General features: G+C 39.0%; 1 protein-coding gene across 1 annotated transcript in view; it reads right to left on the bottom strand.

Annotated features, from left to right (window-relative positions):
• Positions 1-6,209: 6,209 nt before the first annotated feature.
• LOC128663283 (P43 5S RNA-binding protein) overlaps positions 6,210-22,976 on the bottom strand; it is a 33,203-nt gene continuing 16,436 nt past the window's right edge. The window contains exons 2-9 of the mRNA XM_053717541.1: positions 11,593-11,696; positions 10,599-10,692; positions 10,156-10,244; positions 8,178-8,251; positions 8,027-8,107; positions 7,682-7,911; positions 7,509-7,562; positions 6,210-6,702 (exon numbers count right to left, since the gene is read on the bottom strand). Coding sequence (XP_053573516.1) covers positions 6,454-6,702; positions 7,509-7,562; positions 7,682-7,911; positions 8,027-8,107; positions 8,178-8,251; positions 10,156-10,244; positions 10,599-10,692; positions 11,593-11,696 — 975 coding nt within the window. The 3' untranslated portion in view covers positions 6,210-6,453. The remainder of the gene's footprint in view (positions 6,703-7,508; positions 7,563-7,681; positions 7,912-8,026; positions 8,108-8,177; positions 8,252-10,155; positions 10,245-10,598; positions 10,693-11,592; positions 11,697-22,976) is intronic.

Raw genomic sequence — 22,976 nt, 5'->3', positions numbered from 1 at the left:
CAGTGTCCCTTTAAGTGATATTCGGACTGGATTGCAATTAAGCAGGCCCAATTCACCAAACATGTCTTCTGTAATCTTGTTTACTCTGGTGACAAGGCCCAAACCACAGGCTGCTTTCCTACTCAATAGGTTGTTAACACACTGTCCTCTAATTACATGTACCCACATGGCGAATTTTCTCTGCTTGCACTCGCAGCTGGCAAGAAGTTTCCCTGCACAATCAATGCGGCCACCAGGACTATGAACTTACATTGTAACTTTCACCAGCTGAGGCTGTCTAGGCAGTTTTACGAATGCTGCAAGGGACATAACAGTGATGTCTGCTCCTGTGTCAATCTTGAAGGCAACCTTGGCTCCCATTACAGTAAGGGTAACCCACCTATCTTCATCTGAAACAGACCGTTCAACAACAGACCCTACAAAGGATACTTCTTGAGCCTCCTGTTTACTATCAACCTGCATCTCCTTACTGGACTCAGTTTTACACACCCCTTCAAAATGGCCCATCTGGTTACACTTTCTGCATCTTTTATCTTTAGCGGGGCATATGACATTCTGATCATGGCTACGGTTACACCGCGTGCAGTGAGCCTGCTGCACCCATCTGCTTCTGGGCCCATCTGTTGCACTTGGTCTACTGCTCACACTGTGCCTTTCACCTGCAGCTCTCCTGAACTGCTGCACTTCATCCACAATACTTTCAGCTGAGCAGGTTTATGGAAACAGGCCTTCTCATGAATCACATTACGTTTGGGTACAAAGTGAGCCCTGAGTTTGTTCATAACTATTTCAAAGTCAAATTCTTCCCCTTCTTGGAATGTAAAGGCATTAAACACCAGCTCCACATCTTTCCCCATAGAGTATAAAAGAGAATTAACTTCACCACTCTCCTTGTCCAGCTTGGAAGCAATCCTGAATCGTTGAAATCGCTGACGCCATGTGGGCCAAGCTGCAGGCTGAAAGAAATCAAAAGGCTCAGGTGGGGTAAACTTCGACATCACTCAGGAAACAGAAGCACAGGCAAGTACTTCTGACACCATGTCATGAGATGCAGGACACAGCATAGAAGGTACAACGCTATATTATTGCAGAGCATAGAAGTATACAGACTGCACAACACATCAGACTTAGTAACTGTATCATAGACTATAATGGTCATAGGCCACGCCCCATCCGGTGATGTCACACTCCCACTCTCATTACAGTCACTAAGGGGTTAATAAAAATGCTATTATCCTGAATATGCTCTCCCTATGTGCTGCGTGGGTCCCAAGGTCCCACACGGCCAAAATATAGAGCCAGCCCTGCTTAGAATAGTTACCACTACATGGAGTGGAGACAGAAAATCGGATGTCCTTTTGGGAGTACAGAGTTTAAAGTAATTTAAAGTGGAGTGTCAGAAAAGCAGGAAGAAAAGGAATAGGAAGAAGGAAAAGAAGGAGTGAAAGAAGGACAATGACACATTTTACAGGCCACTAATAAAATCTGGTTTTGTTCTAATCATTAATCAGAAATCCTAAATGTTAACATGGCAATTGTTTTGTTTAATACCCTTTAACACACCTGCACTTAGAAATTGCAAACCTCCAAATACTTAGGAGTCACTGGAATTTCCATTCTATTTAATATATAATTGGGAAATTATGTTCCTTGGAAGTTTGGTATTAATGTACGCTTTATTTGGGGGGGTCCTTTGAATTTTCTATTTTTTTTTTATTATTAAAACACGTGAGTGTTTAATTGCGGCTAGTATATAGTCCCACACATACAAATGGGTGGAAAAATAAGTCTGACAAACACTTGACAGAAATAATTATAAACTTTAAATAACAAATGTAACAGCACTCTCATGACAAAAAATAGCCAAAAAAAAGCATAGCTTATACAAACACAATATGAAACACTAACAATTCAGTATAGGTGAAATTGTGTTTTCAACACACTGATTGGCAGCTCAAACAAAGCGGCTGCGTAGAAGTTTATGAGTTGTGCTGAAAGTTTGGAAAGGTCTCTGCAGGGCCTCTGCCACAGATGTTTGTCACAGTAGTGCAGCGTTAAGCTCCTTTATAGACTGAACAAACCATTCTGAAGCAATAATTTAGTAACTGAGGAGAAACCTCTCTTCCCCAAGAGCTGATTGTTTCATATGCTCCAGCCATTCATATTTATGTACATAGCGGAAGCAGCCATAAAAGTGGAGCTAGTTTCATTTTCCTAAATACAGCAGAACAATAAGGGAAGATGAGTACATATAGCTGCTGAGGTATCACCCAGGGCTATCATAAAATAAACATTGTGCAAGCGTTTGTGTGAGCTAGTGGCATAATGTGAGGGTATAGGGAGCAGGAAATGCATGCCGTCTGTAGAAGGGGGGCAGTCTTATACATAAGAGGTGGTAACTGCCCATTTTGACAATTTAAATTTACATATGTGTATAGTCACGTGTGCATTTTCTGTGAGCAAAAATAAATACCATGGTTTTGGTATAATATATATTTATTTTATTGTTAAATTGTGTGGTTTTGCAGTCCAAGGACATAGTGTGAAAACCTTTTAAAGGGACATTATGCTGTAAAAATGTCTCCCCTTTAATAGGTTTCCAGCTCCTTTACCTGTAGTTTGCACATTGAAAAAGCTGCTTTTGCATGTTGTAATCCCACCTATACTGAAAATTTCAGTACGTAATAGGGATCTGAAACCCAATATTTTTCTATCATGATTCCGATAGCACATGCAATTTTAAGCAACTTTCTAATTTTCTCCTATTATCAAATGTTCTTTTTTTCTCTTGGTATCTTTATTTGAAAAAGCAGGCATGTATGCTTGGAATCCAGCCCGTTTTTTTGTTCAGCACTTGCTGATTGGATACATTTAGCCTTACATTCCTGCTTTTTCAAATAAGATACCAAGAGAACGAAGAAAAATTTATAGGAGTAAATTAGAAAGTTGCTTAAAATTGTCTGATCTATACGAATCATGATAGAAATGTTTTCGTTTCATATCCCTTTAAAGTATCAGTTATAGAAAAGCTATGTAAATATGAAAGGTTTAGAAGAAATCATGCTCCAAGTGAGGGGTGGAGACATTTTAAAGGGAAAGTATACTGTAAAATAGTTTTTTCCTCTTAATGTATTTCCAATGACTTGTTACACCAGTTGCAGAGTATAGAAAGAAAAAAAATATTAGAAATTGCATTTTCAGGTTTGTGTATATGAAATAGCTGTTTTGTGCTTTGATATCACAGCCTATTACAGTAGGTTGAGCTTGCAGATAAAATGTAGGTCCTTAGGTTATCACTGCGCGCACACACGCTTCCTTAGCTTATATCTGTTTGTAAGCCAAAGTTCAATACTTTGAAAAATCATAATTTTATTAGTTCTTTGTTCTCTTATACACCCCACTATCTAAATCAGCTATTTCAAATGCTGAAATAAGGGTAAATCAATTTACTACACTCCAGCAGATTAAATGGCAAATAATGTTTGCCTAAACTGTCCCTTTATAACCCCTAGATGCCGTTGGGAATGCCTTTATTACGGCGGGGAACATTATAACTTTTGCCATGTCCTGCTCCATTCTGGAAACAAACAGCAGTTGATCCAACTGGGGGATGTGACCAGTAATGCAGGCAATCAGCGCCTTTTTGCAGTGACTATCATGTGCTTAATTTTTGATTATTATACGAACATGAACGGATGGGTCAGTCCTGAAGGTGTTAAATATTTTCAATTTTGTAAGGCCCTAAATTGAATGTAAACACCACATATATAGTTGTAAATGGTTATTATCAGTGTGTAAATAGCATCATATTAGTGATTACCAGACTGAGCTTTTGCCCTGGTTTGTTCACATAATCAAAATTGAGTAGAACTAGTTTGGCCTTTTCGGTGCACTCACTTAATCCATAACAACCACTCTTTAAGAGAACATTAATACAGAGTAGGCAGACCCCATGATCTGAACCCAGACTTGTTAACACTATACTACTGCAACAAAAAACTAAAAAAAAAAGTGAAATAGTTTGGCAAGGGGGCTTACTGTTTACCAAATTATTTCTGCCCAATTTTATTAGTCATGGACTAAAACCCACTTGTGAGTAGCTGGTGAACTGAAATATTCCCCCCCTGCCCCCCAAAAAAATAGTTTGTGCTTAAAAAGGGACAGTCAACTGATATATATAATTTTGGTTGTGTAATAAAAAAAATATATATATTTTTAAAACATGGCTGATTCTATTTTTAGGTTACTATAAAATAATGTGACACTTGACAGAACATAAGCTAGAAAAAAAACTTCTTTGCTTGTTCACAAGGCCAGTGCCACTTGGGGTGCAGTCTCGTAGAATATATTTTCTCTGTGAAAGGCAGTGTGCTGTAGCATATCAGTCTGACCCTGTCCTAAAATAACAGGCAATTCTTCTATTAACAAGTAAAACAAACCTCAGACACAAGTTTTGGCCTCGCCAGTGAGGTTCAGTTGCATCTCTAGGGCAGTGTTTCCCCAAACCCAGTCCAAAGGACCCTTAACAGGCCACATTCATTATATATTAACTAGATCACAGGTGAAATAATCAGTTCACCTGTGCTCTAGCTAAGATATAAAAATTTGGCCTGGAGTTGGGAAGACACTGCTCTAGGGTATGTGTGCAAGGAGTCCACGTCTTGTTTCCCCCTCTTTACTCTTAAGGAGACCCAAGAGTAATTTGCATACAAACAAAAATAGAGACTCACTCAACTGAGACAGCAGAACATAAGCTGGGCTTAAAAAAAAAAAAAAAAAAAAGCTGCACCCAGGTTGTAAATCACCATAGAACAGGCCAACAATGGTATTGAGCTGGTTGTTCATTCCTGTGAGTGTGCTTCTGTGTGTATTTAGTCTCCCTAAGGGAAAAGGGGTAACCAGATGTGGACTCCTTGCTCAGAGGAATATGGCTACACCTCACTGACGAGGCCCAGTGAAGGCCAAAACAATTCCTGGGGTTGCTGTATTCCTTGTTCAGAGAGCAATTGCCTGGTATTTCAGAGCTGGACTGACCTTAATACTACAGGAAAGTTCTCCTCTGTGGAAAGCATTACTGGGCTAAAAAGAAGATGCACCCAGGTGGTAAATAGATATAGAACAGGCTAACAATGGTATTGAGCTGGTTATTGGTTTCTGTGAGTGCGCTTCTCTGTATACATTTTATAGTAACAAACAAATGTCTTGTACTTAGAGGAAAAAAAAATCTCACTTAAAGGGTAAGCCAAATACAATACCTATATTGAAATGCAACTTTTTGGGGGCTATGAACCTCAAGCTATAGATCATGTTGGGTTATTCTATTAACCTCAAGCTGGTCATGGATAATTTGTTATAAATGAATAAATTAGAAGGGTTTGTATAAGCTTACAATACACAAATTATGACAGAACCATCACTGACCTCTTGGAAAATAGCTGTACAAATATAGGCATAAAATGTTCTGTCACACCTACTTGCATAAAGGGGCAGTCAACACCAGACGTTGTTTAAAAGATAGATAACCCTTTACCCATTCTCCAGTTTTGCATAACCAACACCGTTCTAGAAACACAAGATAAGAGGTAAAAAAAAGGTGTATCTAAGCCTGCAAACTGCCCCCTTATTTCAGTTATTTTGACAGACTTGCATTTTAGCCAAACAGTGCTCACTCCAGGGTAACTTAAAGTGCATGAGCTAAATGTTATCTATATGAAAACACATGAACTAATGCCCTCAAGTGGTCAAAATGCATTCAGATTAGTCAGTCTTCAAAGGTCTAATAAATTAGCATATGAACCTCCTAGCATTAGCTTTTAACTAATACCAACAGAACAATGGAAAATTGGTTATAAAAGTAAATTGGAAAATTACATGCCCTATTTAAATCATGAAAAAAAAAAATTGGACTTTACTGTCCCTTTAAAGCCAGTGTTTCTGAAACCCAGTCCCCAAATACCCCTAACAGGTCAGTTTTTTTTTATAAAATCTAGACTAGCACAGGTGAAATAATCAGCTGATCAGTAACCATGGCTATTAACCTGCTCTCACCCATCAGCTGATTTCACCTGTAATCTATTGCAGGCCAGATTTTCATATCTGAACTAGACAACTTTCAGCTAACATGAAATTAGAATTCCCCTACCAAGCACACAGACCTCACATGAGGTATAGCAGTGCCACCTAGTGGAAATGGAGTAGATTCTCACATATTTAAGTTAAATGTTTTATTTAATTTCAGAATATGCATATTCTATGGTTCTACAACTTAAACAAGAACTTGCAAAAATAAACGCAAAAAAAAGTATTAAGTCATACAGCCTATAAAGAACAAAATCACACTTAGCTACAGTGTGTTCTTAGCCAAAACGTCTGGCAGGAAAAAAAAAAAAAAAAAAAAAAACCCCAACGTTGGTCTTAAAGGTTTGTTTTTCAAGCTATATCTTGAATATGTTCTCAAACCACTTTTTCTGTCTTTATGTGACCAGTAGGCAACTGGAAAAGTCCACTGAGGTTGACCTCTGGCTCAGCTTGATCCCGGAGAAGTCGTTCATTGAAGAGGCCGGATAGATTGCTCTCCATTTGTGTCTTGCAGCGGAAGAGAAGTTTCTGGTTAAAGAGCCTACTCAAGTCCTCTTCCACAACTGGCAGAGTGCGGTGGATGTTACGGCGACTTGTTTTTGAGAGTTCTTTATTAAATTTAAGCTGCAAGGAAAAAATAAAAAAAAGTCACAAGGGAGGATTGAAGGTCTGGTGTAAAATGTAAAGCCATGCTACAGAGCAGGACATCTGAGATAAGCAGAGAATGAAGAAATAGTGGGCAATGCACAATTCTGAAATCTTCTAAGTTTGAAAAGCACTTTAATCTCCCTTTAAAAATGAAATATTTAACTGCTGAGCACAACTGCTTTGGTTACTACTCACTATGTTATGGTTTTTCCTCCTGTGCCAGCAGCTTTCAAAGTCGTCCCCTTATTTTAACCCTTTAAAAGTTAGTGAATCTCTGCATCTTCACACTGGTGAATGAGGCCATCTTGGAGTTTAAGTATTCATGCACCCCGACAGAATTAGTGGGCAATTACAGATATGTGACTTTTCAATGTTATCTTGCACACATGAACTAGCACCGTCTAGCCTACCTAGGTTTAGCTTTCTAAGAACACCAAATTTGAAAAGCTGTTTAAAGTTGCATGCCTATCTGAATCATGAAAGTTTATTTTGACTAGAATGTCCCTTTAAGTACCCAGTCTATTTACTTTCAGGCATTATAGATTACACAACTACTTTGAAGAGACTCGAGTTGAAGAAAAGCCGCCACTAGTTATTGTAGACACACACTACAATCTAATCATAAGTCATCCCAGCAGAAATATTAATTAAAAATCATACAACAAACAAAATGTAGTTAATTCTACAGTACTGAAAGCAACCTCTTGCTAACCGAATGTGGTGGAATAGCCAAGAGTTTGCTTATACAATGGCCTGGATTCTGAAAGAAAAGAAATCTGTACCTTCAGTTTTTTTCGCTCAGGATCATGGATCACAAGATGTCGAATCAAACTTTCCTGGGGGGAGGGGATTTTTACAGAATCATTTGCAGCACTTTTTGCATTTCTATTATTAAACATAACATTATACAATTCAATGTCAGAGTCCACCCCGCTTTATAATTTTAAACACTTACCCTCATGGAAAATATACGGCTGCATCCTGCGTGGTAGCAACGATGTGTTTGCAGACACAGGTGAGCCTTGCGCACATGATGCGTCAGACTGAACACTGTTGTAAAGGTTTCACTGCAGTCCTCCCTGGGACACGGCAGCCTTGGGCTCGGTTCCTTGTGCTTATCTTGGTGTTTATGCAGCGAACTTTGCTTCTTGAAATCTTTTCCACATTTGGCACACTGGAGTGACACTGTAGAGACAACCCAATAATGCCTCATTTACAAGGGTATGATCTAAATGCAGATTCTTTATAAAGGTCTGCTAATATGTTAAACTTGTTTTTGAAGGGAGATTAAGTTACTTACATGGATGCTTCTTGCGATGTTCCTGCAAGGAAGTCCATGTAGGCGACACAACTTGGCAGTCTTTGTAACTGCAGCGATAACCTGAAAGGTCATAAAAATAAAAAACCCACACACACCAGCTTTATTATTTTAAGTTACTGAAGCAACTTACCTGCATGCCTCCGGCGATGGGCAGTCAGATGGGATGAACGATTTGATTTCCAGCTGCATCCTGGAAAGTCACAGCTAGGAGGAAGTGGAAAATTACTGAATTTAATTAACTTACTCTTTTTGCCATCAGTTAATAGGACATTAAATTAATAAAAAAAAAAAAAAAAAATCTTAAATATCTCTCACTATAGCATGCAACCAAATGACTGAAATATTGTAGAGTAAAGTGTAAAGAACACATTTCCCTTTTAGAAAGTCCATGCTTTCTAAAAGAAAAAAAAAAATAAAGATTGCATTTTTACAACATGTAATATAAAATCCAATGCTTAATTATAAGCATTACTTTCCCTTTAATAAAAAAGTAACAATGGGGTCAACACAGAGTAGGCTTTCAGCCTAACTTTGCATATTATTTTGATGCAATACTACTGTTAAAGGGTCAGTCTACACCAGAATTTTTATTGTTTAAGATAAATAATCCCTTTATTACCCATTCCCCAGTTTTGCATAACCAACAGTTATATTAACACTTTCTCTGTGATTACCTTTTATCTAAAGCTTCTAAAGACTGACCCTTTTCTCAGTTCTTTTGACAGACATTCATTTTACCAATCAGTGCTGACTCCTAACTCCACGGGAGTGAGCACAGCGTTCGCTATATGACATGAACTAGCAGTGTAACTGAAAAACTGTCAAAATGCACTAAGAGGCTGTTTTCAATGGTTTAGAAATCAGTTTGAGCCTAAAAAAAAAAAAAATTAAAAAAAAAATCCAAGAGAACAAAAGCAAATTTGATAAAAAAAAAATAAAAAAAAAATAGTAAATTGGAAAGTTTAAAAAATTGCATGCTCTATTTAAATTATGAAAGCTTAATTTTGACTAGACTGTCCCTTTAAAGGGACATGAAACCCACACTTTTTTTCATGATTTAGAAAGAGCTTGCATTTTTAAAACAACCTTCTAATTTACTTCTATTATCTAATTTGCTTATTTTTCCCGTAATCCTTTGCTGGAAAGCATATCTAGATAGGCTTAGTAGCTGCTGATTGGTGGCTGCACACAGATGCCTTGTGTAATTGGCTCACCGATGTGCATTGCCATTTCTTCTAAAAAGGATATCTAAAGAATGAAGCAAATTAAATAGAAGTAAATTGGAATGTTAAAAAATCATGATTGAGAGAGAGAGAGAGAGAACCATTTTTATGGGGGTTAGTGCCCCTTTAAGGTTATATATGAAGCATAAGTTTCTGCAGTTGAACTAGACTGTGGTGCTCATCTTAGAGGAGGTTAACGGATTCCTTGCTGTAAAAATATATTTCTATCATTAGATCAGCACAACTGACAAATATAATAAAGATACCAACAGTAACTGAAGTTCAAATGAGCAATAGATTGACAAATTTCAAAGTTGCCTTTCATGTATGCCCCTCAGCAGATCAGACTCATACATACACATACTGTGAAAACATGCAGAGAAGGATCTGGAGCCTCAAAAAGACTAAATACAGTATGATAAAAAATAAGTTGGGTATGGTGACTAGGTAAGTATAGGGAGCACATTGATTAATGCTTTATAAACATAAGGGCTCTTATTTCAGTTCTGATAACTTGTTGCATGAGGAATGTTTGCTTATCACTTAGTTTGTGTCAGATAATCAGAACATTTTGTAATGCTCATTCTTGACAAATGCAGTCTACTTTATTACTCATTAGTACAAACAAGAGCAGAGTGAGTTTCTACCTTTAATGTTTGACCACATTCAAGAGTAAAGTGTGCACATATTTTAGTTATTTTGCTAAAAACTGCAGCATTAGTAAGGATAGGAACCCCTAAATTCCTAGTGGTGATCCTCTTTACCTAGGTTTGCTTTCAACAGAGACGAACAAGAGATCAAAAAAGTCTCTTAAAATGACATTTTCTATCTGAACCATGAAACTAAAACGAAGGAAAATATAAAGTAGACAGGTTCTGTACTCACACAAATACAGGCTCATTGTGCTGCTCAGAAAGATGTCTCTTCAGCAGATTCCGCTTTTGGAAAGTTTGTTTGCATCCGGATACAGAGCACTGTATGATAAAGAGAAGAACTGGTTCTAAAAAACATGACTGCTACTAGTTCTTTTACATTTAGTAGCCACAAACCCTGCTCTTTGTTGCTTTAGCCATTTAATAAGTGAATGCAAAATGAACATGATTGAAAGTATGTAGCTTTAATGTAAATTTTAGTTTTAAAATGAGACATTTTAGAAGGTACAATAATTTAATCTATTGCCTTTTATGAAAGCATTCCCTGTTGTGATTGAACCAACTTATGAGGCGTGCTATGTTTAGAATTGTATACTGTACTGAATATGATGAAACATAAGTTGCAGCTCCTTTGTATTTCTACACCCCCCACCCTATATACACCAGCGCCCTTACTGTCAATGGGCAATCCTTTCCATGCTTATATAAAATGTGGCGCTTTAGACACTTCTTCGTTTTAAACGCTGCCCTGCAGCCAGCGGATGTGCAGCTATAGAGAGAAAACAACAGTTACGGGCACATACTGAGAGTTATTAGATGCGGAACACAATAGTTACTGGCACATACTGAGAGTTATTAGATGCGGAACACAATAGTCACTGGCACATACTGAGAGTTATTAGATGCGGAACACAATAGTCACTGGCACATACTGAGAGTTATTAGATGCGGAACACAATAGTCACTGGCACATACTGAGAGTTATTAGATGCGGAACACAATAGTCACTGGCACATACTGAGAGTTATTAGATGCGGAACACAATAGTCACTGGCACATACTGAGAGTTATTAGATGCGGAACACAATAGTCACTGGCACATACTGAGAGTTATTAGATGCGGAACACAATAGTTACTGGCACATACTGAGAGTTATTAGATGCGGAACACAATAGTCACTGGCACATACTGAGAGTTATTAGATGCGGAACACAATAGTCACTGGCACATACTGAGATCGTTATTAGATGCGGAACACAATAGTTACTGGCACATACTGAGAGTTATTAGATGCGGAACACAATAGTTACTGGCACATACTGAGAGTTATTAGATGCGGAACACAATAGTTACTGGCACATACTGAGAGTTATTAGATGCGGAACACAATAGTTACTGGCACATACTGAGAGTTATTAGATGCGGAACACAATAGTTACTGGCACATACTGAGAGTTATTAGATGCGGAACACAATAGTTACTGGCACATACTGAGAGTTATTAGATGCGGAACACAATAGTTACTGGCACATACTGAGAGTTATTAGATGCGGAACACAATAGTTACTGGCACATACTGAGAGTTATTAGATGCGGAACACAATAGTCACTGGCACATACTGAGATCGTTATTAGATGCGGAGCATAACCCACGGACTCACGCTCACCTGTGCCCCTTGACGTCAGTGTGCTGCTGCAGCTTGTGTCTGTGGAGATAACTCCTGCGGGTATAGGTTTGATCACATCCGGGGTTGTTACAGCGCCATGGCTTCTAGATTATGCAAAGCAAAGAGAAATGGGGATTTATCAGAAACCGTAAAATACAATAATCCTCCAGCCACTAGGTTTAGAACAGATAATTTGTATACAGGACAAAATAAAAGGGCGCCATTTACAGAGTGCAACCACTAACCTGCCCGGTGTGGCTGCTCATATGTTCCTTCAGACGTCTCTCCTTACTAAACGTGGCCCAACAGTCCGGAACCGTGCAGCTAAATACGGCTATTCCCTGGCTTGGGATACTTTGGCCAGAAGGCTGCATCGCTCACAACTCAAAATGTAGCTTCTTTTTCTTTATTTTATTTTATATTATATATAAATTTTATATATTATTATTTTATCTTATGCTCTGATTCCCACAAACACTTTTAACTTTTATACACCTTTCAACTCCGCCCCTAACAGCTGAAGGTTATTATCTCACTCTCACAACATAATTAGGCACTCATCATGTAATAAAGGGGCTATTTGTGTCTAAATCAAATATGTTAAACCCGTTAATTAATAACATATGAGAAAGGCCACTTTCCTCTGCTGCCTTCTAAGTGCATCTTTTTTATTCAATTGTTTACTATTAGTAACAATCTCGGTATATTAGCAACTTAGTTTATCAAATATGTAGGAGTCAAAACATTGAAAATAAGCGAAAGAGTTTAGGTAATTGGTTTCAACCTTGTTGCCTTTTTCATGTTTGCATTGGTCCATTCCATCTGCAGAAGTAACACATTATAACATTTCGTCCACGACATTTGATATAAAATTATAATACATTTTGTGTATTGTCTACATTCTAGCTAAAGCTGCATTTATTGAAAGGCTATATATAAATACAAAATAAACTCATTCAGAACAGAGAATCTGATGTTTTAACAGTGAAAACATTTAATAAAACGCAGCTTTGATTTATAGTGACACCTAGTGCTCTTTACTATAAATTACATGATTTTATATATGATTCATTTGGTCCTGCTGGAATTAAAGGAACATTTTAACCAAAATACAAATACACATCACTCCATTTCACTTTTGAATAGAAGCATTTTTGCAATATACTTGCCTTAGCATAAATACTTCTATTACTTGTTATTACTATATTTAGTATTATATTTTACTGTGCATGTTCATATGAAGCATGTCTAAATAAGCATCATGCATTAGCATTTTAACCAGTGTGTCTGCTCAGTAACATTAAATATGCTTCATACACTAGCATTTTAACCAGTGTGTCTGCTCAGTAACATTAAATATGCTTTATACATTAGCATTTTAACCAGTGTGTCTGCTCAGTAACATTAAATATGCTTCATACACTAGCATTTTAACCAGTGTGTCTGCTCAGTAACATTAAATATGCTTTATACATTAGCATTTTAACCAGTGTGTCTGCTCAGTAACATTAAATATGCTTCATACACTAGCATTTTAACCATTGTGTCTGCTCAGTAACATTAAATATGCTTTATACATTAGCATTTTAACCAGTGTGTCTGCTCAGTAACATTAAATATGCTTCATACACTAGCATTTTAACCAGTGTGTCTGCTCAGTAACATTAAATATGCTTTATACATTAGCATTTTAACCAGTGTGTCTGCTCAGTAACATTAAATATGCTTCATACACTAGCATTTTAACCAGTGTGTCTGCTCAGTAACATTAAATATGCTTTATACATTAGCATTTTAACCAGTGTGTCTGCTCAGTAACATTAAATATGCTTCATACACTAGCATTTTAACCATTGTGTCTGCTCAGTAACATTAAATATGCTTTATACATTAGCATTTTAACCAGTGTGTCTGCTCAGTAACATTAAATATGCTTTATACATTAGCATTTTAACCAGTGTGTCTGCTCAGTAACATTAAATATGCTTCATACACTAGCATTTTAACCAGTGTGTCTGCTCAGTAACATTAAATATGCTTTATACATTAGCATTTTAACCAGTGTGTCTGCTCAGTAACCTGTATCATGTATATTAAGTAATCACAAGCACAATACAAGGCACCAACAGCTCTATAAGCAGACACACTGTTTAAATGCTGGTGCATGAAGCATATTTTGATATTAGATATTTTGACATGCACAGTAAAAGCTCTCACTTAAAACAGTGATAGCTTTTACTAAAAGTCTTTATTATGCTAATACAAGTATATTGCCAAAATGCTTATATTCCAACGTGAACTGCATTGATAGACATTTCAATTTTACCCTGTACGTCGCTGATCTTTCTATGGGGATTTAATTTTTAATAGCGCAGTCTCCGGTGGCCAGCTGGAAGGAGGGTGGGTATAACCAAGAAACCCGTTAAACGAAAAGTGATGTACACAGTACCTTGTGGTCATTAAGAGGCTAATAAAAACAGTAAAGTCAAAATTAAACTTTCATGGTTTAAATTGAGCATGCAGTTCTAAGAAACTTCCCAATTGATTTCTGTTATCAAATTATAGCATCAGTGTTTGCAACAATGTTTGTTGCAATATTATACTTTGTTGGAAACACTGCTGCTATATAGAATGCTAACCACACATTCACACGCTTGAGCCTACCTAGGTTTACTCTTCAACAAAGAATACCCATAGAACAAAGCAGATCTGATAGCAGAAAGTACATTGGAACATTTTAGTTTTAGGGTTTTTTAATTACATGTTCTGCCTGAATGAATAAAGTTTAAATTTTACTTTACCTTCATGCTATCATCCCATAAAGCGATCTAGCAGTTCTTTCACACATTGAAGAATGGGAATAGATTTTTGTATAGCTGAGAACAATTAATATAATATTATGCAGATAATAAATAAAGGTATTCCATATAGCATATAAGTAAATATATATATATATATATATGCAAACATTGATTGATTTATAAAATTAGGATTAAAGGGACATTCCGATCAAAATTGAAATGCACATAGATTAATTACATCTTTGGATAGAAACATATTTGCAATATACATATATTAGCAAAAAAAAAACTTATAGTAAAACTTAACACTGTTTTAGTGTTAACTTTTTTCTCTGCATGTACATGCGAAGCATAGCTAGATATTCACAGTGCACAAGCATTTTAAATACTGCAGCTGCTCAGAGCACCAGTGGGGCTTGTATCATGTCAGCAATTGACAAATTGAGTTATAACCAGATGGAACAAGCACCTTAGGCTCTCTGAGAAAGTGCTGTGTTCAGAATGCTGATGCACGGTGCATACTTAAAGTGAATGTAAACTTTCATGAATGAGTGCCCGGTTTTTAAAAATACTATTAAAAACAGGGGCACTTTCATTTATGAAAGTTTACATTTCAACTTACCTTTTCTTTTTGCAAGCCGGCGCAGCCATTCCCCCACCCCCAGTCAGCAATGAAGAATCTGGCTTTCTCCAATCATGGCATGGCCTCAGGCAATGTTTGCTCTGGGGGGGGGGGGGGAGCCGTGATTGGAGGAAGCCGGATTCGTCATTGCTGACGTAAGAAGAGACGAGGGGCGGGCGGGGGAATCGCTGCTCTGGCTTGCAAGAAGAAAAGGTAAGTATTTTAATAAAACCAGTGAAATGTAAACTTTCATGAATGAAAGTACACCTGTTTTTAGCCCATTAAGGACCACAGCATTTTTCCATTTGTTGACCGTTTGGGACCAGGGCTATTTTTACATTTCTGCGGTGTTTGTGTTTAGCTGTAATTTTCCTCTTACTCATTTACTGTACCCACACATATTATATACCGTTTTTCTCGCCATTAAATTGACTTTTTACAGATATAATTATTTTTATCATATCTTATTTACTTTAATTTTTTTTATAAAATATGATGAAAAAAATAAAAAAACACACTTTTTCTAACTTTGACCCCCAAAATCTGTTACAAAGCTACAACCACCAAAAAACACCCATGTTAAATAGTTTCTAAATTTTGTCCTGAGTTTAGAAATACCCAATGTTTATATGTTCTTTGCTTTTTTTGCAAGTTATAGGGCAATAAGTACAAGTAGCACTTTGCTATTTCCAAACCATTTTTTTTTTTTTTTCAAAATTAGCGATAGTTACATGGGAACACTGATATCTGTCAGGAATCCCTGAATAACTCTTCACATGCATATATTTTATTTAGTAGAGAACCCAAAGTATTGATCTAGGCCCATTTTGGTATATTTCATGCCACTATTTCATCGCCAAATGCGATCATATAAAAAAAATCGTTCACTTTTTCACTAACTTTAGGTTTCTCACTGAAATTCTTTACAAACAGCTTGTGCAATTATGGCACAAATGGTTGTAAATGCTTCTCTGGGATCCCCTTTGTTCAGAAATAGCAGACATATATGGCTTTGGCATTGCTTTTTGTTAATTAGAAGGCCGCTAAATGCCGCTGCATCACACTTGTATTATGCCCAGCAGTTAAGGGGTTAATTATTAGGTAGCTTGTAGGGTTAATTTTTATCTTTAGTGTAGAGATCAGCCTCCCACCTGACACATCCCACTCCCTGACCCCCCTTAAACAGCTCTCTACCCTCCCCCACATCACAATTGTCACCGCCATCTTAAGTACTGGCAGAAAGTCTGCCTCCCTGATCCCCCCACCCAAACAGCTCTCTAACCCTCCCCCCTCTACCTATTTGCAGTCATCTTAGGTACTGGCAGCTATCTGCCAGTACCCAGTTTGCTGCAAATTAGGCACATTTTTAAAAAAAAAAAATGAAAATATCCTTTTTTTCTGTTGTGTATCTGCCCCCCTCAGTACCCTACCCCCAACCAGATCCCTTGCTCAACATCAGATTCCCCCCTCCCACTCCCTCCTTATGCATTAATATGCATCTAATGGAAATGGGCACACGTGCGCGTGCACGCTCCCACCCCCCGCACGCTCCTGCCCCCCCCCCCGTGCGCACTCGGAGTCGACATTAGGAGGAAACATACCACCAATGGGACACCCACCCGCCTCCCTGCTGCTGCTTTAACCCACCAACAATCGGCACCATCAGTGGCCCTCTCTGCATTCGGTGGGTAAAAAAGGGTATTGCAGTGATGCCTCAATATCGAGGCATCACTGCAATACCCTGAAAGCGTCTGGAAGCGATCACGGTCACTTCTAGCGCTTCAAACCCCAGAGGACGTGTCAGGCACGTCCTTGGTCATTAACTGACATCCAAATGAGGACGTGCCTGACACGTCCTTGGTCATTAAGGGGTTAATAGTATTTTTAAAAACCAGACACCCATTTGTGAAAGTTTACCTTCACTTTAAATACACTTTTGAAACAGCTATAGCTTTTATAATATATGTATATTACAAAAATGCTTATTTCTCCAACATTGGTGTGTCCGGTCCACGGCGTCATCCTTACTTGTGGGATATTCTCTTCCCCAACAGGAAATGGCAAAGAGTCCCAGCAAAGCTGGTCACATGATCCCTCCTAGGCTCCGCCCACCCCAGTCATTCTCTTTGCCGTTGCACAGGCAACATCTCCACGGAGATGGTTAAGAGTTTTTTGGTGTTTAAAAGAACAAGGAATGGGATTTTACTCTAATCTGTTCGTAGTTCCCAAAAAAAAGGGAACATTCAGACCAATTTTGGATCTGAAGATCCTAAACAAATTTCTCAGGGTTCCATCGTTCAAAATGGAAACCATTCGAACGATCCTTCCCACCATCCAGGAAAGTCAATTTATGACCACCGTGGATTTAACCCCTTAAGGACCACAGCACTTTTCCATTTTCTGTCCATTTGGGACCAAGGCTATTTTTACATTTCTGCAGTGTTTGTGTTTAGCTGTAATTTTCCGCTTACTCATTTACTGTACCCACACATATTATATACCGTTTTTCTCGCCATTAAATGGACTTTCTAAAGATACCATTATTTTCATCATATCTTATAATTTACTATAAAAAAAATTATAAAATATGAGGAAAAAATGGAAAAAAACACACTTTTTCTAACTTTGAACCCCAAAATCTGTTACACATCTAGAACCACCAAAAAACACCCATGCTAAATAGTTTCTAAATTTTGTCCTGAGTTTAGAAATACCCAATGTTTACGTGTTCTTTGTTTTTTTTGCAAGTTATAGGGAAATAAATACAAGTAGCACTTTGCTATTTCCAAACCACTTTTTTTCAAAATTAGCGCTAGTTACATTGGGACACTGATATCTGTCAGGAATACCTGAATATCCCTTGACATGTATATATTTTTTTTTAGAAGACATCCCAAAGTATTGATCTAGGCCCATTTTAGTATATTTCATGCAACCATTTCACTACCAAATGCGATCAAATAAAAAAAATTGTTCACTTTTTCACAAATTGTTTCACAAACTTTAGGTTTCTCACTGAAATTATTTACAAACAACTTGTGCAATTATGGCATAAATGGTTGTAAATGCTTCTCTGGGATCCCCTTTGTTCAGAAATAGCAGACATTTATGGCTTTGGCATTGCTTTTTGGTATTTAGAAGGCCGCTAAATGCCACTGCGCACCACACGTGTATTATGCCCAGCATTGAAGGGGTTAATTAGGGAGCTTGTAGGGAGCTTGTAGGGTTAATTTTAGCTTTAGTATAATGTAGTAGACAACCCAAAGTATTGATCTAGGTCCATTTTGGTATATTTCATGCCACCATTTCACCGCCAAATGCGAACAAATAAAAAAAAGCGTTACATTTTTCACAATTTTAGGTTTCTCACTGAAATTATTTACAAACAGCTTGTGCAATTATGGCATACATTGTTGTAAAAGCTTCTCTGGGATCCCCTTTGTTCAGAAATAGCAGACATATATGGCTTTGGCTTTGCTTTTTGGTAATTAGAAGGCAGCTAAATGCCGTTGCGCACCACACGTGTATAATGCCCAGCATTGAAGGGGTTAATTAGGGAGCTTGTAGGGAGCTTGTAGGGTTAATTTTAGCTTTAGTGTAGGTATCAACCTCCCACATGACACATCACACCCCCTGATCCCTCCCAAACAGCTCTCTTCCCTCCCCCACCCCACAATTGTCCCCGCCATCTTAAGTACTGGCAGTAAGTCTGCCAGTACTAAAATAAGAGTTTTTTGGGGATTTAAAAAAAAAAAAACAATAATAATTCTGCTCTGTAGGATCCCCCCTTAGCCCCCAACCTCCCTGATCCCCCCCAAACAGCTCTCTAACCCCCCTCTCTGCCTTATTATGCGCCATATTGGGTACTGGCAGCTGTCTGCCAGTACCCAGTTTGAACTCAAATGTTTTTTTATCAATTTTTTTTTATTTTATTATTTAGCTGCCCCCCCTCAATTATGTAGCTGCCCCCCCTCAACCCCCAACCTCCCACCCTCCCAGATCCCGCCCCCCTTCCCACCAATGGCCGCCCACCCGCCTCCCTAGATCAGCTCCCACCCACCCACGAACATGGCCATTGATGGCCGATGCAGAGAGGGCCACAGGGTGGCTCTCTCTGCATCGGACGGCTAAAAAATGTTATAGCAGGATGCCTCAATATCGAGGCATCACTGCTATAACATGAAAGCAGTTGGAAGTGATCAGGATCGCTTCCACTGCTTTCAAAGACCAACGACGTACGGGGTACGTCCTTGGTCATTAACTGCATTTTTTTGCAGGACGTACCCCATACGTCGTTGGTCGTTAAGGGGTTAAAGGATGCGTACCTACATATTCCTATCCACAAGGAACATCATCAGTTCCTAAGGTTCGCTTACCAGTTTGTGGCACTTCCATTCGGATTAGCCACTGCTCCAAGAATTTTCACAAAGGTACTAGGGTCCCTTCTAGCGGTTCTAAGACCAAGGGGCATTGCAGTAGTACCTTACTTGGACGACATCCTAATTCAAGCGTCGTCCCTGTCAAAAGCAAAGGCTCATACGGACATCGTCCTAGCCTTTCTCAGATCTCACGGATGGAAGGTGAACAAAGAAAAAAGTTCTCTGTCCCCGTCAACAAGAGTTCCCTTCTTGGGAACAATAATAGATTCCTTAGAAATGAGGATTTTTCTGACAGAGGTCAGAAAATCAAAACTTCTAAGCTCTTGTCAAGTACTTCACTCTGTTCCTCGTCCTTCCATAGCGCAGTGCATGGAGGTAATAGGTTTGATGGTTGCAACAATGGACATCCATTTGCACGAATTCATCTAAGACCATTACAACTGTGCATGCTCAAACAGTGGAATGGGGATTATACAGACTTGTCTCCAATGATTCAAGTAGATCAAAAGACCAGAGATTCACTCCGTTGGTGGCTGACCCTGGACAATCTGTCACAGGGAATGAGCTTCCGCAGACCAGAGTGGGTCATTGTCACGACCGACGCCAGTCTAGTGGGCTGGGGCGCGGTCTGGGAATCCCTGAAAGCTCAGGGTTTATGGTCTCGGGAAGAGTCTCTTCTCCCGATAAACATTCTGGAACTGAGAGCGATATTCAATGCTCTCAGAGCTTGGCCTCAACTAGCAAAGGCCAAATTCATAAGGTTTCAATCAGACAACATGACGACTGTTGCATATATCAATCATCAGGGGGGAACAAGGAGTTCCCTGGCGATGAAAGAAGTGACCAAGATAATTCAATGGGCGGAGGATCACTCCTGCCACTTGTCTGCGATCCACATCCCAGGAGTGGAAAATTGGGAAGTGGATTTTCTGAGTCGTCAGACATTCCATCCGGGGGAGTGGGAACTCCATCCGGAAATCTTTGCCCAAATAACTCAATTATGGGGCATTCCAGACATGGATCTGATGGCGTCTCGTCAGAACTTCAAGGTTCCTGTCAGCCTGTGGAAGGTAATCTCACCCCTGTAAAGGAGAGAGGGAATTTTAGGACCACAACTGCAGCTTTAAAAGTGTTGTGAAAGTATCAATGATTCTGTATAGGTGAAGGGAGGCAGCAAGGTTCAGAATCAATGGATACAGTTCACTTTTATTATAAGGATAGGTGAGACAATGGCTGAGACCACAGAGCATATAGCCCCACTCAGTATTGACAAACTGGTTCCCACTTAAATAATAACATGCAATTGCAAGGTTAAAGAGTTAAACAGATAGTATCTGATCATAATTGGCAGCACAGATAACAGTACAAGAAAAAGGCAAAATACAGCTAATGACACTTGAGCTTTTTAAGGTACTGAGACTGACAAATAACGAAGTTAGGTAAATATTAGCGCATTTGAATACGAAGGCATCTTAACTAAAAGTTCTGAGACATGTCTGGAGTAAATGTTGAATATTGGTAACTTACTGCGGTACAGGAGTGAAGGAAGCGCTTTTTAAAGTTACTATAGAAGTAATGGGTGAGTGGTGTCTGGACACAGAGTAGTTCCCCTGCAGAGTCTGGGGATTTGCAGCGTGTGCGATGGCGTGTGACGTCACCGCTTGCCGGTTCCGGTCCTGTGTTTGGTAGAGAGGTGAGCTGCGTCTGTCTCAAAGGTTGCAAGGAAGTTTGAGGGTGAGAAGCTGGATTCATCAATCAAGCAATTTGGTATGAGTAGGAGGGAAATTTAAACAGCTTGATGGGGAGGAGATTATGTAAGTGTGAAAAGACACAGCTATACAAAGGATAAAGCAAAGAACTTAGGCAGTCATGACAGGACCCCCCCCCCAAGGATCAACTCCGGGGATCGGGTCCAGGGCGATCAGGACAACGTTCATGGAACCTGGCCACCAATCGGGGGGCAGATAGATTAGAAGCCGGTTCCCAGGAGTCCTCAGAATCAGGATAGCCCTTCCAATGAACCAGATACTGAAGCTGCCCTCGAAAGCGTCGGGAGTCCAACACATCTTGTACCTCATACTCCAGGGTGGCATCCTGCAGATGAGGAAGTCTAGGAATAGAAGGATCATGGTGACGAAGCTGTCTATAAGGCTTGAGGAGAGACACATGAAAGGTAGGATGGGATTTCAGATTTGCTGGTAAAGCGAGGGTGACAGCATTCATATTCACAATCTTTACGATGGGGAATGGTCCAATAAAGCTGGAAGACAGTTTCCTGGAAGGAAGGGGTAAATGTAGATTACGTGTCGATAACCAAACGTAGTCACCTACAGCATATTTAGGCGAGGGAATCCTTTTCTTGTCAAAATGAAATTTATACCGATCCTTGGCGATGCGAATATTTTCAGCAGTTAATGAAAAGGATTCACTAATAGTGTTGATGAGGTCATTCACAACAGGACAAGTGTTGCCGACCATAGAATCCCATTCAAAAGAGGGATGGAAACCATAATTAATGAAAAACGGTGTGGAGTTAGTAGAGGAATGAATGGAATTGTTGAAGGTGAATTCTGCGTATGGCAGAAGTTGGGTCCAGTTCTCTTGTTTAGCTGAAATGAAACATCTTAAGTATTGTTCAATGCACTGGTTTGTTCTTTCAGTCTGGCCATTAGTTTGTGGATGGAAAGAGGTACTGAGACGTCTAGAAATACCTAGTGAGTGACAAAGTTGTTTCCAGAAGTGGCTGGTAAATTGAGTACCCCTATCTGAGGTGATACTATTCGGGAGTCCGTGATACTTGAACACATGGTGGATCATTAAGGAAATGGTTTCAGAAGAAGTTGGGAGTTTATGGTAGGGCACAAAATGTGCCATTTTACTAAATAGGTCCACGACTACTAATATGGTGTTATTCCTTTCTGAGATAGGCAGGTCGACTATATAGTCGATAGCTATGTCTCTCCAAGGACGGTCAGGAGTCGGTAAGGGGATCAATTTTCCGTACGGGGGAGTCCTCCCTTTTTTAGTAGTTTCGCAGATCATACAGGTCTTAACGTAATCCGCGATATCGGAGAGGTAAGTTGGCCACCAAAAGTATCTGGAGACTAATTCTTGAGTTTTCTTTATGCCCATATGTCCAGCAGATGGGGAGTCATGTAAAGTTTTTAAGACTGTTGGTCTGAGACTGTTGGGTACATAGATTTGTTGTTGGTGATAATACAACCCATCCGTGTGTAAATCCAAGACCTGTAATGGTTTATTTGAGTCAGCCTGTTGTGCCGATTTGAACTGATTGTTTTGTTCTACAGTTAAAGCTAAGAACCTGTCTAGAGGAATTAAGGGTGAGAGGTTTGGATGCGGAACTTGGTCCACCAAGTGTCTTGAGAGGGCATCAGCCTTCTTGTTCTTGTTTGCAGGACGGTAGGTGATAAGATAATTAAACCTAGCCAAGAATAGGTTCCAACGGACCTGCCGTGCACTAAGAGTCCTATTAGATTGTAAGTATTCTAGATTTTTGTGATCCGTGTAGATCAAGATTGGAAGACTGGTCCCTTCCAGAAGGTGTCTCCATTGTTCTAATGA

Source organism: Bombina bombina, chromosome 1 (assembly GCF_027579735.1).
Source record: "Bombina bombina isolate aBomBom1 chromosome 1, aBomBom1.pri, whole genome shotgun sequence".
Taxonomy (NCBI): domain Eukaryota; kingdom Metazoa; phylum Chordata; class Amphibia; order Anura; family Bombinatoridae; genus Bombina; species Bombina bombina.
This window is presented reverse-complemented; position numbering and strand designations above follow the sequence as displayed.